The sequence below is a fragment of the Oryctolagus cuniculus genome, chromosome 1 (assembly GCF_051225735.1).
Source record: "Oryctolagus cuniculus isolate XC-2025 breed Fujian yellow rabbit chromosome 1, ASM5122573v1, whole genome shotgun sequence".
Classification (NCBI taxonomy): domain Eukaryota; kingdom Metazoa; phylum Chordata; class Mammalia; order Lagomorpha; family Leporidae; genus Oryctolagus; species Oryctolagus cuniculus.
This window is the reverse complement of record NC_142867.1, coordinates 15,689,096-15,708,193: the sequence shown is the minus strand read 5'-3', so window position 1 is coordinate 15,708,193 and position 19,098 is coordinate 15,689,096. Positions and strand designations below refer to the sequence as shown.

The 19,098-nt window shown below is 37.0% G+C and overlaps 3 protein-coding genes across 3 annotated transcripts; 2 read left to right on the top strand and 1 right to left on the bottom strand.

Moving 5' to 3' along the window:
- Nucleotides 1-1,100: 1,100 nt before the first annotated feature.
- Nucleotides 1,101-2,060, top strand: LOC100343026 (olfactory receptor 8U9). Its single transcript, XM_002709135.3, has one exon. The coding sequence runs from the start codon at nucleotides 1,101-1,103 to the stop codon at nucleotides 2,058-2,060; it is 960 nt and encodes a 319-aa protein (XP_002709181.3).
- Nucleotides 2,061-10,463: 8,403 nt separating this feature from the next.
- LOC100343279 (olfactory receptor 5AL1-like) lies at nucleotides 10,464-11,420 on the top strand. Its single transcript, XM_002709136.4, has one exon. The coding sequence runs from the start codon at nucleotides 10,479-10,481 to the stop codon at nucleotides 11,418-11,420; it is 942 nt and encodes a 313-aa protein (XP_002709182.3). The 5' UTR covers nucleotides 10,464-10,478.
- A 6,268-nt stretch (nucleotides 11,421-17,688) lies between these two features.
- On the bottom strand, nucleotides 17,689-18,648 carry OR8U3 (olfactory receptor family 8 subfamily U member 3). The gene has a single exon (XM_008271100.3). It carries the CDS (start codon nucleotides 18,646-18,648, stop codon nucleotides 17,689-17,691), a length of 960 nt encoding a protein of 319 aa, XP_008269322.1.
- Between the last annotated feature and the right edge of the window lie 450 nt (nucleotides 18,649-19,098).

The following is a 19,098-nucleotide window of genomic DNA, read 5'->3' as shown; positions in this document are numbered from 1 at the left end:
GAGAAGAGATGTGGCTAGAATTTGAATGTAATGCATAATGGGCTATAATGTAAAAATTCAAATAAAATATATTTTCAAGCGTAATTTATACTCTACCTTAGACATAAGGTGAAGTAGCAAAGTGAACATGAAATTGGGCAAACACTGCAGTCTTATCTGGTGACTCCAGATTTAAAGATCAAATTTCCAGCTTAAGAGATGCCTAGTTATTTCAAAAGGGAATTTATATATTTATAGAAACACCAACAAAGATTTTAAAAAGCTAATGTAATAATAAGTAGTAGTAATGACTAATATAATCAGTGGTTGTCTTCATTTTAAAAAGTTGTAAAGATATGTTTATTTATGTATGTATTGGGAAAATGATAGAAAATATACACATACTCAGAAAAATTGTCTTTGGTTTCTGTGTTCAGGCTTTGCAAAGAATATGACTTTTGATGCATTCTTGTAAGATTTATCTCCCCATTTGTAAATATAACAAGAAATGAGGTAAACAACTATAAGGCATATTATTGTATTGATATGAAATTACCCATTTCCAGTATTTTAATTATTGTAACCAAATATAAAGATTGTGTGCAATGCTATAATGATTTAACTGATACAATTCATGAACCTAGAATCAAAGAACAAAAACTTCTGTGTATATCATCATTGAAGCAGAGTGCACCATTATTTCGCACAGATATGGTGACAGTTCTGTTAGAAATACTTAACTATAGAACAGTATTTTGTTAGTGCTAACATTTATCATTAAAAATAGTTTTAAATATTTGAAAATTAGTGTTAAATTTACATAGTGTAATACACACAGCTTTGAACACTTTGAAGACTCAGACAAATGAGTTATGTGTACCCTAATAACTCAACTTTATAAATGCAGTTTGGCTGGGAGAAATGTGTGTTTTTCATATACTACTTCCTTTTACTCTTCATCTCATCCCCCTACACCAAGTGAAATAATAAACTAATATGACATTAACACTTTCAGATTAAAACTAAAGTTGCTTTTCAAGATAATAAGATATCAAAGTCATATATGGAAATGTCAAACTTGACCAACCTCATCTCTCTTTCTCCAGACTTGCTGAAAACAAATGGATCAGAAAAATTGTACTCAGGTGACAGAGTTTGTACTCGTGGGCCTCACAGATCGTCAGGTGTTGAAGATGCCCCTCTTTGTGGTATTCTTATCCATCTACCTTTTCACAGTGCTGGGCAACCTGGGCTTGATCCTAGTCATTAGAACAGATGCAAGACTCAATACACCAATGTATTTCTTCCTTAGCAACCTGGCTTTTGTTGATTTCTGTTATTCTTCTGTAATTACCCCCAAAATGCTTGGAAATTTCTTATACAAGCAAAACATTATATCCTTCAACGCATGTGCTGCTCAACTAGGCTGCTTTCTGGCCTTCATGACAGCTGAGTGCTTGCTCCTGGCTTCCATGGCCTACGATAGATACGTGGCTATATGTAACCCTCTCCTCTATATGGTTGTAATGTCCCCAGCAATCTGCATTCAGCTTGTTGCTGCCCCCTATAGCTATAGCTTCTTGGTCGCACTATTTCATGCGGTGCTAACTTTCCACCTCTGCTACTGCCACTCCAATGTTGTCAATCATTTCTACTGTGATGACATGCCCCTCCTGAGGCTAACTTGCTCAGACACTCACTCCAAACAGCTCTGGATCTTTGCCTGCGCTGGTATCATGTTCATTTCCTCCCTTCTGATTGTCTTCGTCTCCTACATGTACATTATTTCTGCCATCTTGAAGATGCGCTCTGCTGAGGGCAGGCGCAAAGCCTTCTCCACATGTGGCTCCCACATGCTGGCGGTCACCATATTCTATGGAACCTTGATCTTCATGTACTTACAGCCCAGCTCTAACCATTCTCTTGACACGGATAAGATGGCCTCTGTCTTCTACACAGTGATCATCCCCATGTTAAACCCCTTGATCTACAGTCTCCGGAACAAGGAGGTGAAAGAAGCTGTGAAGAAAGTGGTCCTCAATAGAAATCGGGCTTTTATGTTCATTAAATTAAGAAAATGATTTGAATATCGATAGACTACTCTTTATGTATGATCTTTTCCTCTATAAAACTGTTAGCAATGGCTGTTTCTAATATGTGATCTTACACAGATCTGATCCATATAGACAAATTTTCTGGAGATTTCTACTGAGGATGTGATTTCAGATTGAAAGCATTTGTAAGAATTTACACGTCTTCTCTCAGTTTTCAAGTAAGAAGAGCATGAAAAGTAATTGTGTAGTCCACAAAAACATACAGCAATGTTTCTACTTCTCAAATGAAAAAAAATTACAAAACTATCATTAGGTACACCATTATCAAGATATATAAGTAATTACAGGCAGAGCGCAGACACCATTTCAGTCTTCCTCCTCTAATTCTCATTTAGGAATATAAAGCTGTATTAATAATAATTCATGTGAAAACCCTAGTTATATATTCTAAAATTTTTCCTGATTTCCTAACTTCTTTCAGAGAAGGTGTGGCAATATAAACTGCCTCATATTGATACATTTAGCAGATTATCTTTATTACAGAGGGCAGTGGTGCATGCTACCCTCATCTATGTCACTGACCAAAGCCTGCTACAGTCCTGGAAGTCCCATTTGATATCTAAATACCAGCTCTAAATGAGGTGATTTCTTATGTCTATGAGACAACATTGTATTATTTTCCAGATTATCTTTTTAAAGATGTAATTCAGGGATAGGAACCCTGGGAGTGGAGCAGCAAATTCCAAACAAATTAAAAAATTAACAAATGCAAATTAACAAATTAACAAATGCAAGTTAATTGAAACCCCATAGAGCATTTCATCAATAACAGAGATTGTATGCAGAGTTGGCCTGGCCATTAGGACACCTATGGGATGACTGCATCACACATCACAGCACCTGCTTTTGGGTTCAGAATCCACTCTTGAGATTCTGTGTTCCTCCTAAAGACTGCATTTCTGGTTCCTACTCCAAAGCTCCAACTGTTGCAGACATCTGGGTAGTAAATCTGTGGATGGGAGTTCTCTGTATCTCTTTCTGACTCTGTCTCGCTGTCTCTCTCTCTTTCATTCTCTTTAAGAAATATATTTTTAAAAGGAATATATATGCAACTATGTGGTACAAAACATTTATAAAATGGTCATTATTTATTAAGGTATAGCATATAACACAATGAACCCATCAGACACGTAGTCTAGTGAAAAGCAGATTCCAACTTCTAGTCAGACAATGTGGTTAGAACCCAAACACAGCATTGCACTTTCTCAGTGCTCTTATCAGTCTATTCTTCAGTTAAACTATAACAAATGTTACTAAATTTATAGTCTTATGATTAAACCACATGAAAAGGCATAAGTGTTCATTGAAGGTACTTGTGTATCATCTCTCTTCCTTCTTTGAGCCTTAAGATCTGAATTCTGATCATAAACCTTCTAATTGTAAGCTATGTGAACAGGAGGGAGCAACTGATAAATGAAGATTATCACAACTGATAAGACAAAGGGTTAGTGTGACAAATTTTTCTTAAAATGCATTTCACCTTTTTTCATTAAGCATGTTTGACACTTCCTGTTTTCTCAGAGTAGGACAAACCTCTTCTAACATGTTTCAAGTTTGTAACCTATACACAGAAAAGTGATACTTAATTTTCAAGGTCATTTAAGATTTTGCCACATTAGTTCCTTGAGGTTAACATGGTAAGATACAGATTTATTTTTAATTTTGTGTACTCTTTTAACTTAACATCTTTTTTAACCTATTCTGCCTCTTTATATAAATTGTGTAAAGCATATGAGCTCTTCATTCAAATGGAAATTATGATACTTATTCTGCCCTGTGTTACTTAGTTGCTTCTACCTTAAAATAAAGTGCTTGTTAAGGCATAAAAAACTGCTAGTATTGGCCGGCGCCGCAGCTCACTCAGCTAATCCTCCGCCTAGCGGTGCCGGCACACCGGGTTCTAGTCCTGGTCGGGGTGCCGGATTCTGTCCCGGTTGCCCCTCTTCCAGGCCAGCTCTCTGCTGTGGCCCGGGAGTATAGTGGAGGATGGCCCAAGTCCTTTGGCCCTGCACCCCATGGGAGACCAGGAGAAGCACCTGGCTCCTGCCATGGGATCAGCACGGTGCGCCAGCCACGGCGGCCACTGGAGGGTGAACCAACAGCAAAGGAAGACCTTTCTCTCTGTCTCTCTCTCTCACTGTCCACTCTGCCTGTCAAAAAAAAAAAAAAAACTGCTAGTATAAAGAAAAAATTGATTTTCTTATAATTTTAAGAAATTTCATATTTTTAAAAAAATTATAATAAAGTCCAAAACTTAATAAACAAATATATTAAATAGGTATTTTCCTATCTGATGACATCAGATAATGTCCAAATATGATCATCTGCATATCTGGTAATAAGAGAAATGGATATAATTTTAACTAAAATAAGCTGATCACTTATACATTTCATCAATGAGATTAATAGACTTTACCTTTCTTTTTAGAGTTACTTATTTATATGAAAGGCGTAGCTACAAAAAACAGGGAGAGACAGAGACATAAGTCTTCCATTCGCTGGTTCACTATGTAAATGGCTGTAATAGAAGGGCTGGGCCAGAAGGAAACCAGGAGACTGGAGCTGTATCTATGTCTCCCACAAAGATGCAGGTGCCCAAGCAGCTGGGTCATCTTCCACTGCTTTCTTTTTTTTTTTTTTTGGGGGGGGGGTTTCCATATTTATTTTTTTAACTTTTATTTAATGAATATAAATTTCCAAAGTACATCTTATGGATTACAATGGCTCCCCCCCATAACTTCCCTCCCACCTGCAACCCTCCCCTTTCCCGCTCCCTCTCCCCTTCCATTCACATCAAGATTCATTTTCAATTCTCTTTATATACAGAACATCAGTTTAGCATATATTAAGTAAAGATTTCAACAGTTTGCATCCACATAGAAACACAAAGTGAAAAATACTGTTTCAGTACTAGTTACAGCATTAAATCACAATGCACAGCACATTAAGGACAGAGATCCTACATGAGGAGTAAGTGCACAGTGACTACTGTTGTTGACTTAACAAATTGACACTCTTGTTTATGGGATCAGTAATCACCCTAGGCTCTTGTCATGAGTTGCCAAGACTATGGAAGCCTTTTGAGTTCAGCAACTCTGATCATATTTAGACAAGGTCGTAGTCAGAGTGGAAGTTCTCTCCTCCCTTCAGAGAAAGGTACCTCCTTCTTTGATGACCTGTTCTTTCCACTGGGATCTCACTCGCGGAGATCTTTCATTTAGGTCCACTGCTTTCTGAGGGCACATTAGCAGGAAGCTAAATCAGAATCTGAACAGCCAGCAAGACTCAAACTCACATCCATACAAGGTAATGGCATCACAGTCAGTAGCGTAACCTGCAATGCTACAATGCTGGCCCCAAAACGTATTTTATTTTGAAAGTTATATTTTCAAGAGTAACTGTGCTTGCTCAAACTTGCACAAATAATGAAATGAACATTTACTGACTGCTTAGTATGTCTCAGAAATCTGGTGATTTAAAACATTACTTGGTAATTTGCACAATAGTACTATAACAGGTATGACAGACTATTTTATAAAGGAGAGAATTAGGACTGTGGACATAGCTTATGTACACACACACACACACACACACACACCTCTCTATGCTTAACCCAATGTTTGAATCTTGCTTTACTTGATCCTAGAGTTCAATTTCACAGTTACTTTAGCACACTTCCAAATAAGAAATAAACAGAAAGATTTCAGTTTAAAATCCAATGACTCCCAATATGCCACCCAAGAGTAGATAATTTTAAAATGTTTTATAGTTCCCTAAATCACTACAAGGCATAGATGCAAGGGAGCCTCAGCATGTAGCATACAGTTGCATTCAGACATGTTGCTTCCTGTCCTTTGAAAGGAAATGACCACCAATGACAAGGCAGAGAACATCTCCCTGGGTAGCCTTTGTAGTTTTTTTTTTTTTTTTCCATTTAAGGGATATTAAATTCAAACATCTCTTAAAATTTCATGACTTTTAATAGGACTCTGCCTTGACCATTCTAGTCAAGTGTAGGTATATATTCCAAAGCATCAATGTCACCTGGCACTTCCAATTTCCAATTTTGTTCCTGGACAAATCTCTACAAGGCACTTAGCAACTCAGAGACCCATTTTTCTATCCCATGAAAGAAATATTTTCAGCATTTGATTATCTTTAAAGGTAACTCTGTCCTTTTTCTTATGTGAAACTCAGTATTAACCTGAGAATCTGTATTACAAGCAAAATTTAAGTAGCAAATGTGACATAAAATCCATATTGTTAGCTCATATCTTTGGACCATGTGAAGTAGACTCTTGTAGAAACTGACTAATAACCCTAGGCCAAATCGTTCTTGTAAGACTCTTCAATGATATTCTACTGAGTATTCATTACTACTAGAAACACATATCTGTATACTTTGTGTTTTTTAAAATTTATTTATTTACTTAAAAGGCAGAATAACAGAGTGTGTGGATGGGAGAAAGACCAGGATACACACACACACACATACACACACACACACTCAGAGAGAGAGAGGAAGAAAGAGAGATGGGGGGGATTCTCCAACAACTGGTTCACTTGCCCAATGTTCAAAACACCCAAAGCTGAGTAAGGCCAAACCTAGGGCACAGGTACACAAATAATCTATCTGTATCCCCCACATAGATAGCAGGGAGCCAAAGTACTTGTGTTACCATCTGCTCCATTCTTAGGTTCTTTACTGGGTAGCTGGATGGGAAGCAGAGGAGATGGGACTCAAAATGGCCCTCCAACATAGCATGCCTCTGCCCCAAGAGGTAACTTAACCCATTGATCCAAATATCTACTTACTATTAGTCTATCAGACTACTGTCACCCACATTTCACACATTTTATTCTCTGCCATGTTACTCATATCTTCCCACGATTGTGTATATATTTATATTTCTTTTTATGCTTCTTTTTTCATAAAGAGGTTGTCAAATATTCTGCTCAAAGCGTTACTCACTGAATGATTAGATTCCAACAATGTCTGTCTTTCTTTCTTTCTTTCTTTCTTTCTTTCTTTCTTTCTTTCTTTCCTTCCTTCTTTTTTTACAGGCAGAGTGGACAGTGAGAGAGAGAGAGACAGAGAGAAAGGTCTTCCTTTGCCGTTGGTTCGCCCTCCAATGGCCGCCACGGCCGGTGCACCACGCTGATCCGATGGCAAGAGCCAGGTGCTTATCCTGGTCTCCCATGGGGTGCAGGGCCCAAGGACTTGGGCCATCCTCCACTGCACTCCCTGGCCACAGCAGAGAGCGGGCCTGGAAGAGGGGCAACCGGGACAGAATCCGGTGCCCTGACCGGGACTAGAACCCGGTGTGCCAGTTTCCAAGGCAGAGGATTAGCTTAGTGAGCCGCGGTGATGGCAGATGTCAACAATGTCTTTCATGGTCACCAATGATGGTCTTATATTGAATCAGTCTGAAGTCGTTTTTGATTTATTGTCTTAGACCACTCTTCTATCCAGATTCCCCTTAAATTCAACCAGCACTTTCCTTGGATTGATTGTTTCTGGATGGAAGGACTCCAACTTTACTACACATGGCACTTAAAAACCTATTACCACTGCCCTTGTTAATTTATAGTTGTGTGTGTGTGTGTGTGTGTGTGCATGTGTTTTCTTGTTTTGTTTTGCAATTTCCCTTTTCTGGTTGTCACTGGGAACAGAAGTTCCAAAAGATGGTATGTGAGTTTCTATGTTCCAAATATAATTCTGCTGGCCCTATATTTCCTTAGCATCTCTAATTTCCCATGTTAACCAGAGTTGATTATCTCAGCCAACACACCAACTTCTTCTAACTTGCTGTTCTTTGGCATAAAGCAGTCACAGATCCATTTGTTAAACTCCTTATTGTGACCCTGGTATAATACTCAGCAATGTCTAATATTATGGGAGTAGAAAGCACAAATTCAGAAACTATAACTCTTGTTGTAATAGTGGTAAGGGTCAACCCTACTCCACTTCTTAGTTTGTATGCTCGTGATTTATGCTATTAACCGTCAGGTAAAATATAATTGGTTGAGAACCCACAATGTGTTATGGAAAATGATAGCCCAGGATTAGCGAATTATTTTTCTGAGCTGGTAACTTAGTTTGGCTATCAATTTATCATTCATATTTTCTGGTGAGCCAGCTTATTATAAGTGATGGTCATATCAAAATTTCATTGCCTTCAAATGAGTGTATTCTTCTGAAGCAATGTTGTAAGGTGTAGTATTCCAATGAAAGAAATATCCTAAATTTCCTTAGGCACTGCATGTAGGAAAGGAAAATCTATAGTTAACCTTTAAATTTTTAAGATACAATTTAATCACTATTTGCATGCATCTGAGCAGATAATTGAGTTTCAGATGAAAAGCTAGATCTTCAATGTAGTCTAAATCATGATTTGATAGCCTCTCAATGTTGGCTAACAAATTAATTTCCCATGCATACTGTAATACCTTAACTAAAACTTGTAAACACAGCAAAAAATATGCTGAAATATAAAAGGCAAATAAAAACTGTTTAAACATTTTGTGAGTTAATCCATATATGTTAAAATGATTTTGCTGTTACATGTTAATTCTTTATTACACTTGAGCTCAATTTCTAAGCAAATTGAGTCCCAAAAGATCAACCATAATATAATCACTCAGGCTTGTGATACATCATTATATTTTTGGTTCACAAATTATTTAAGGTGACTGAATTCAAGGAAAATAGTCCATGGGGACCAACAGTTGGTACAAAATATAATGTCTCAAGTATTGCCAAGTATTATTGATGATCACAGGGTTTTCCTCAAGATCCATTGTACCTTTTTGTATTCTATTGAGGACTAGTCATAAGTAATATGTAGACACGAAAAAGAAAAGGTAATTTAGGTGCTATGAAGGGGTTTAAACTCATTTCATTTAATCAATTATTCCACTAGTGTAATTAGAGTTGTTACAGATTGATGATTCCTGGTAAGTATTGGGGGAAGAAATAAAATGATCTTTGCTTACCAATAATTTTAAAATGTAAGTAGGGTGCAAATACATTAGCAAATGACTAAATTGTTGGATTTAACAATTGCTGGTTAAAGATAAACCTGCAGAAGGCTTACAAAATAACACCCAGGTAACAGAGTTACGTAAAGCCTAAGCAAAAGAAACAAATACAGGAAAATGAAAGTCTACAGGAAGATGTGAAAATCCAGAGACTGGGGACTTGGACATGAGAAAATAATGTAGTTTTATGATGAAAGTTGAGACATTTATGGTACCCAATGCTACAGAGATATCACCATTGGCTTGGGAAGAAGGAGATGTTGACGGATCTACAGAGAGTAATTGCATTGCAGTGATGAGATAAAATGTCAGAATCCAACAGATGGAGATATAAATGTGAATAATAAAGTGAGCTTCAGTGACTTCTTCAAGGCATCTGGTACCAAAGTAATGAAGAGTGGAATAGGAAAAAATGAGTAAAGGTAGAGGAATAGAATTCGGAGGTCACCAGTGAGGATTTTTGTATATACTTTTTTTTAGGTTTATGGGAGTGAATAAATTAGCAGAGGAAAAAGATTTAGGAGCTACAATAAAAGCTAGAAGAGTGTAGAAACCAAAGTATAAGTTTATATAATAGAAATAAGGTGTCCTCTACTCACCTCCTCCCAAGGTGGATATAGTAGATGTGGGGACAGGTAATTTTGTGCAAGTGGTTAAGAATTACTAGAGAGATTTTTCATTTTATTGCTTTAAGTCTGTCTCTCTCTAATGTTGGAAATGTTAGCATCCACAGAGAGTGTAATTGGCAGGATATAATGAAGGAAATATGAGGGAATTTAAAGGATTTGAAATAAGTAGATAAATATTGGGAGACAGACCCAGGGTTCAGGAGAAAGCAGGTCAAGCTATGTGCCTAGTTCATTGTGAAAGTGATAACTTCAGAATAATTTGCATTTGACTCGATGTCGTTCTTGGCATTTCAGATATAATCCCAAACAGATAAGGAATAATTAGTAGCTTTAAAAGATTATTGATATGAGTGAATACATGCAAAGTGATAGGTCATAACTGAAATGAATAGGTAAGAACAAAAGCTTGTAACCCTAAAATAATGATTTAATTTTGTGTATTTAGTATGTGATCAATTTCTAGATAAAAGAATTGCATGATGGAGCCATGGGAGTGGAAAACTCAAGTAGAAGGGTGGCGGTTAATATCAAGATCAAGAATCTGAGAAACCATACATTCATGGTTATGCAAGCTGCTCTAACATGAAGATAGCTCCTTGAATGTGTTCAGCAGGGGATTGTGGTGGATCAGAACCATCTCCTAACATCTTCTTGGTCATTGCAAACAGGAACAAGTACTCAGAACATGTACTCTGAAAACTTTTATACTTACTTCATGGCTAAAAGCAATCACTCAGTAGTGTCAGAGTTTATCCTCTTGGGGCTCACAGATAATCCAGAGCTTGAAACCATTCTCTTTGGTGTATTCTTAATAATCTATTTAGCTAGTGTCATTGGTAATCTCAGTTTGATTGTGTTAATCCAAATCAGTCCTCAGCTTCACACACCCATGTATTTTTTCCTCAGCCATCTGGCTTTTGTTGATTTTTGTTATACCTCCTCTGTCACCCCAAACACTCTGGTGAATTTTTTGCGTGAAGTTAAAAGTATAATGTTTTATGCTTGTGCTATTCAGGTATGCTGTTTTATAACATTTGTTGTTTGTGAAATGTATCTGCTCTCAATCATGGCATATGACAGGTATGTTGCCATCTGCAACCCTTTGCTTTATGTCATTCTCATGCCTCGGAGACTCTGTACTCAAATGATTGCTAGCACATACATTTATGGATTCACTGTGGGTCTTGCACAGACCGTGGTGACATTCAATTTGTCCTTTTGTGGCTCCAATGTGGTCAACCACTTCTACTGTGATGATGTTCCCTTAGTCGCTCTGGCCTGTTCCGACACTCACATCAAAGAGTTGATGCTGTTAATCATCGCTGGGTTCAATGCTCTTTGCTCTCTGGTGATTGTGATAATTTCTTATGTCTTCATCCTTTTCGCCATCCTGAGGATTCATTCTGCAGAAGGAAGACAGAAAGCGTTTTCTACATGTGCTTCCCACCTGGTCTCCATTACAATATTTTATGGTACAATAATTTTTATGTATCTGCAGCCCAAGTCAAGCCATTCTCTGAACACAGATAAATTTGCTTCTGTGTTTTATGTAGTAGTGATTCCCATGTTGAACCCATTGATTTACAGCTTGAGAAACCAGGAGGTTAAAAATGCACTAAAGAGAATTACTGAAAAGTTGTATTTAGCTGTCAAATAACTTAAGAATCATTTAACAAAGAAAAGAGGACTCTGAATTGTGTCTTATAGAGTCAAAATGCTGGTAAGTAATAGAATAGAACCAAATTCCTGTCTTTAGAGTTTGAAGTCACTGAAGATGTGCCTCATCCACTATTCCATTCTCAGTGATTACCACCTTAAATTTTATAAATTTATAATTATTAATTTTCATTGTTGAATTAGGAAGATAGGAGAGAGAGAGGGGAGTGGGGAATCAGCATTTTTAACTACATCACTTTTGTCAGTAATTATAGAAACAGTATTGTTAAGTAGAAGAAAGATCTGAACTCTATTATGCTGAGAAATTTGATTTATACTAAAATAGACCAACTTCTACTATTTCAAATTTGCTGCATAATCAGGAAAAGAAATCAAAATTCAAAACTAGAATTTTGTTTTTAATATTCTTCATAATTTCCCTGGCTCTCCAGGTCCTTTGCGTTCTGCTTGAAAGGGTAACACTAACATTGACCTTGATTTCATCATTTAATGACATTGATACTTTATCAGTTTAGATGGTGCCATTTCACATTTTAATTCACTGCCTGCTCTGAGTGTGTGGTTAGAAATTACTTTTCAAACACTTTGGCTGGTAATTTTAGCTTTTCCAATTAGTGAGTTGTTCTGGGTAAATTATTTCACATATTGTTACCTCAGTATCCTCATTTTCAAAATGCAATAGCAATGATTCCTTTCTCCTTCACTGATTGGGAATATCAATGAGGTTATAAATACAAAGGCCCTGCACAGTTCTTAGCATATTAGTTAGTGTGTCTCAAATGATGGGTATTATACTTAATTATCATTGTGATTTTATCATAATTACCTTTATATGATCTACATAACAAGATAATAGCCCTTTTGAAAATAGATAGCTATTATATTCTTCATTTTAAAGTCAACAGAATGAAAGCATAAAAGTTAAGGGGTTATTTTATTGTAATCATTAAGGATTTAATTATTTTAAATTTCCTTAGCGTTTTGTTGAAAAGACTTTAAAATTATGTCTTTAGATCCTCTCTACATACTGATTAAAACATACATTTTCTTTAAAAATAAAAAATGAAGCCATTTTTGTTTTATGTTTCAGAGATTAGATTTCAATCTTATGAACTAATTAAAAGTAAAAATAACTTATTGAATGTTGTTCTTGTGTCAAAAGCCTGGTGACATCTTTTAATTGAATTACCTTAGTTAATTTTCACAACCCCCAACTGAGATGCGTTCTTAATGAAAAAATACAAATCGATTTGTGAAATTCACTATAATATATTTAGCTAATGACTAGAAGAACCAGGATGTTCATTAAATCTTTTGCAACCATAAGCTTAATTTTTAAATAACTATCTCATTTTTCCAACTGCCATTATATAAAGTTACAATTTAAAAATAAACTGAATGGTGATTTGCAAAAACATTGTCTGAAAACAATATTTAAATTAAAATTCTTCAGAAGTTAAAAAATAAAAATAAAGGTTAAATGCACCTGAGACTGGCATAGAAAATGTATACCCAACATTTCTCCTATGTTGGTCATCAACTCTGAGAAAAAAAGTTAATGGAGATATTACCCCATGTAGGACTCAGGACTCCCTGCCTTCATCATCCCATATGTCATTACTCTTAACTTCAGATGTTTCTGAGGGACTCTCCTGTGTACTCAAAGCCAGATTCTTAGCTGACCCTGAAGCTTAGCCATATTTTACTGCAACATTTTAAATCACTGAATCTTGTTTGTTAATATGTGACTTCATGGATTGGAACATAAGGAAAATAATCTCGACAACTTTAAAAATGAAAGCTTTTAGGACAACTGATCTGAATTTTCTTGTTTCAAATTAAGACTTTTGGGAGCAATAATCTTTGATGGTCCTTAACCTGTGTGAATATTTACCTAGAATATGACCAGGTCATTCCCTATACTAAATTACTTAAAACCTAAATCAAGTGTCAAAAGGAAGGCCTGAGGGAGGAAGATGTAACATCCATGTATACATAAATACTAGTGGCTCTTTTTTATAGGAAGCAGGATAATATTACCTTGATGGCATCAAAACATTGAAGAATGTATGCAGACTCCTCTGAACTAATCCTTCAGAGATGAATTGAGGACATACAAGAGAATGGTAAGCAAAGAGAGGCAGTTAGGAGGTCACTTGGGATGCCTACTTCTCATAACAGATTTCCAGGAAGTAAGGCTTGGATCTGCTCCCAATGCCAGCTTCCTGCTAATGTACACCTGAGAGACAGTGATGATGGTTTAAGGAAATGGTTCCCTGCCACCCATGTGGAGACATGGATTGAATTTCTGGCTCCCAGTGTTGACCTGGGCCAACTAATAATATATGTAAAAACAATTATCTGGAATTTTATTCAAGGTAGATCACTAATCAGTGTACATACAAAGAAAAGAAAAGAAATCTTTGCAAGAAGACGTATTAGGCATGGTTCCTGTGGCTAACACACACCATGTATCCACCAGGTGCCAACCACTGTGCCGAGGTAATTACACATCTATCTAAATGATCAAATACAAGCTTGCAAAATGAGCATTTTTCTTATTTTGTTAGTAATTGGAGCTTTATGTATCACAAAAGTAGGAGTAATGAAATGCAAATTTGGGATCAAATGTTTCTCAAAACAGGAAGGCATGTTCTGGGGCCAGTGCTGTGGGGCAGCAGGTAAAGCTGTTATCTGCAGCACCAGGATCCCCAATGGACACCAGTTGAAGTCCTGTCTGCTCCACTTCCGATCCAGATCACTGCTGATACACCTAGGAAAGCAGAGGAAGACAGCCAAGTTCCTGTAAACCTGCCACCCACATGAGAGATCAGAAGTTCCTAGCTCCTGGCTTCAGGATTGCTCAGTCCTGGCCATTGCAGCCAGGTAGGGAGTGAATCACTGAATGGAAGATTCTCTCTCTCACCCTTCTCTCCCCCCACTCAATTCTGCCATTGAAATAAATAATTTTATTTATTTTTTAAACTTTTATTTAGTAAATATAATGTTCCAAAGTACAGTTTATGGATTACAATGGCTTTCCCCCCCACCAATAATTTCCCTCCCACTCGCACCCCTCCCATCTCCCGCTCCCTCTCCCATGCCATTCACATCAAGATTCATTTTCAATTATCTTCATATACAGATGATCTATTTAGTATATATTAAGTAAAGATTTCATCAGTTTGCACCCACACAGAACATAAAGTGTAAAATACTGTTTCAGTACTAGTTATAGCATTACTTCACATTGGACAACACATTAAGGACAGAGATCCCACATGAGGAGTAAGTACACAGTGACTGCTGTTGTTGATTTAACAATTTGACACTCTTGTTTATGGTGTCAGTAATCTCCCTAAGCTCTAGTCATGAGTTGCCAAGGCTATGGAAGCCTTTGGAGTTTGCCGACTTCGATTTTATTCAGGCAAGGTCATAGTCAAAGTGGAAGTTCTCTCCTCCCTTCAGAGAAAGATACCTCCTCCTTCGATGGCCCTTTCTTTCTACTGGGATCTCACTCTCAGAGATCTTTCATTTAGGTCGTCTTTTTTTATTTTATTTTATTTTTGCCAGAGTGTCTTGGATATCCATGCCTGAAATACTCTCATGGACTCTTCAGCTAGATCCAAATGCCTTAAGGGCTGATTCTGAGGCCAGAGTGCTATTTAGGACATCTGCCATTCTATGAGTCTGCTGTGTATCCTGCTTCCCGTGTTGGATTGTTCTCTCCCTTTTTTATTCTGTCAGTATTAGCAGGCACTATTCTTGTTTGTGTGACCTCTTTGACTCTTTGACTTATCAGTGTGATCAATTGTGAACTGAAATTGATCACTTGGACTAGTGAGATGGCATTGGTACATGCCACCTTGATGGGATTGTATTGTGATCCCCTGGCACATTTCTAACTCCACCATTTGGGGCAAGTCAGTTTGAGCATGTTCCAAATTATACATCTCCTCCCTCTCTTATTCCCACTCTTATATTTAACAGGGATCACTTTTCAGTTAAATTTCAACACCTAAGAATAAATGTGTGTTAATTACAGAGCTCAACCAATAGTATTCAAATAAATAATTTTAAAAATCCCAAACATGCATGTTCATTTTTAATCTGGACTACATATCTTTATGTCACTTTTTTTTATCACCCTCTTGGTTGTATATCCAGATACCAAAACATCCTAGGTAGCCCAGAATGCCAGATGCTTTTATTTAAATAAACCTGGAGACAAAATGAGCAGCACTGAACTTGGTGTTTTGACTGAGGAACTGGTTTCAAGAGATGAGTACAGCAACGATGGACAATCATTGGATCAGTTTGGAGGCTGCACTGAACATGGATTTATGTTCCAGAACAAGTGGGATGACTTATTTATCCACACATTTGACTCTCTTATCTCATGCTAAGAGAACAGTTTGCTTCACCTCGACCCATAACCGATAGAAGGGAATGGTATGAAGACATCCACACTTTAAGCATTGCTGCCATATTGATTTCCTGAAGCTGAAATGTGAATGAAAGGGCAAATGATGAGTGTCCTTCCAGTGAGTCATTAAGATTTAATAGGCCTGAATTTCCTTTATTTTAAAAGATTTAATTATTTATTTGAAAGGCACAGTTACAGACATGGAGACAGAAAGATAGAGAGAAATCTTTCATCCACTGGTTCACTCTCTCCAAATGTCTGAAACTGCCAGAGCTGGGTCAATACAAAGCCAGGAGCCAGGAGCTTCATCAAGTTCTTCCAGTGGATGCAGGGGCCCAAACACTTGGGCCATCTTCCCCTGCTTTCCCAGGGAGATGGATTGGAAGTAGTGCAGCCGGGACTCGACCTGGAGCCCACATGGGATGCCTGCACTGCTGGCAGTGGCTTTACCTGCTATGCCACAGTGCTGGCCCCAAGCCTGAATTTCTTGACCTGCACAGAGAGATGCTGTATCTATTTCCCATGTCTGTGTTGTGTGTATCTATCTACACAAATGTACACTCATTTACGAAGCATGGTAAATTGAAACAACAGGCTTCCCAATTTAATCCAATAACTGTAGAATTCACTCAATATAGACTCCAACAGTACCTCATGGAGTATATCTAAGTCATTTACAAATTAAATGCAGAGGAAAAAAGAAACCCTTTGTCACGCAAACATCAAACCATATTCTACAAAACGACTGCAAGTTACATAATCTTCCAAAATGGAAAAATAAAGAATATTATGAAATCACTGGTACAATTAATTTTTATGAAAAGTCAGAATAATTAAAGTATGTCAAATATTTATTTTAATTGCATTGTTATGATCAACAAAGATGATTGAATAAATAGCAGGTACAAATGACATAATGACAAGGTTATTTCCAACTGAACAAGCATGCAAATACACTGAAGGAATTCATTTAAAAACTCAATTCTTGCAAACAATGTTTTCCAATTATATTTTAAAATATGATATAGACACATTTAAATGCAATTATAAAAAATAAAAATAAATGCAATTATAATACCTTCTATTCTTAATACTCATAAGGTTAATAAAATAAAATTCAGATGGACTTGAATTTGCAGTTAGAATTTTCATGTTAGTAATTATGTGACCTTAGGAAAATTATGAATAATTGGGAGCCAGAGATTAAAACCTACACATCTCTGATGTTTGTTGATGACAATAAGAACTACTTGGTAAGTTTGTAACAAATAATAAAAATCTATCCTTTATACCTTTTACCAGGATAATCCTTTGAGAGCACACTGAATTAATATTTAACCTTATATAATAAACATTTATGTAGCTAACACAAAGCGCTTATTATTGAACATTGTTGTAAACATTTTTATAAATATATAATTTTTCAACCAACCAGTTGAGTTCTATTAATTCCCAGAATTCCTAACAGACTAACACAGAGTTTAGGTCAAGTTTCTCAAGTTGCAGGGCAAGTAAATGAAAGAAATAACAAATTGCCCCGTTCCAGAGTCCTGAGGCCTAGCAAAAACATGTTGTGGCCTTCACTCTGCACATCACGTGAGTCAGTGTGTCTGAGTTGGTGTTTCAACAAGACTTCATTCATATCTCAAGGCTGCATGAGCCTGAACAGGACTCTTTAATCACACTGATTTGCAAGAATCTTCCCTGACCCTTGTAGAAAATGTCACAATCTAGTAAAATAACAGGCACATGTACAGTTGGTTTAAAAAAATGATAATAAAAAGTTTTATCGGTTTCCCTGGTTGCACTTAAATAGGCATTATTATTTTCTTAATTTTAATATCTTTAACATTTCACAACCTTTATCCAAGGCTTTCTTTGAGGCATCTTTCACCTCTTTGTTCCTTAGACTGTAGATTAGAGGGTTCAACATGGGGATGACCACTGTATAAAACACTGAGGCCATTTTGTCTGTGTCCAGGGAGTGGTTGGATTTGGGCTGTAGGTACATAAAGATCAGGGTGCCATAAAATATTGTAACAGCCACCATATGGGACCCACAAGTGGAAATGGCCTTGCGTCGCCCCTGGGTAGAGCGGATCCTGAGGATGGCAGCGATGATAAAGATGTAGGAGGTGAGCACAATGGAAGAGGAACAGATCATATCAAAGCCAGCAAAGGCAAAAATCAGAATTTCCTTCAGGCGTGTGTCTGAGCAAGCCAGAGCTAAGAGGGGGAGGTCATCACAATAGAAGTGATTAATAACATTGGGGCCACAGTACGTCAGACGGAAGGTGATGATGGTATGGAATAGGGCAACAAGAAAGCTGTAAATATATGGAACCGCCACTAACTGAATGCAGACTCTTTTTGACATCAGCGTTGAATAATGCAAGGGACTACAGATGGCTGCATAACGGTCATAGGCCATGGAGGCTAAGAGGAAACATTCAGTGATCATGAAGGTGAGGAAACAGCCCAGCTGTGTTGCACAAGCAAGGAAAGGAATTGTGTTACGTTCCACCACAAAGTTCACCATCATCTTCGGTGTAATAGCAGAAGAGTAACAGAGATCAACAAAGGCCAAGTGGCTGAGGAAATAGTACATAGGTGTGTGGAGCCGAGCATCAATCCTGATTAATGTAATCAATCCAAAGTTGCCTACAACTGTGACCAGATAGATAACTAAAAACATCAGGAAGCATGGGACCTGAAGTTCTGGCCTATCTGTTATTCCTTGGAGAATAAATTCAGTGACATAAGTGATATTAAAGTCAGCCATTTATTACAGAAGAGTATGTGGATTTTGCTGCAGTTGAGGAATAAAAATGATACTTCCCAGGGTCCTAACAGAGTTAGGGAAGGTGATCACTGATGTCTTCCAGTTTTGAATTATGTCATCGTGTGGGCAGAACATACAGCTTACCTCTCTAACGATACACCATTCTTGCCCCCAAAGAGGTGCTGATTTTCAGAACAGTCTTCTTGGGCGGTGCTTTGCTTTCTAATTTTAGAAAATAAGGGAGTGTGCTGGTTAAAAATGGAATATTATGAAACTTCTTAAGGCAGCTAATATCAATATTTCACTGTTTTGCTGGAACTATTTCTATGCATTATATAAATACAACAAAATACAATTTGTAATTCATAAGCAGGACTATAGTTATAGTTCCTTTTTTTAAGATTTAGTTATTTTACTTGAAAGGCAGAATTACACAGAGAGGGAGAGACA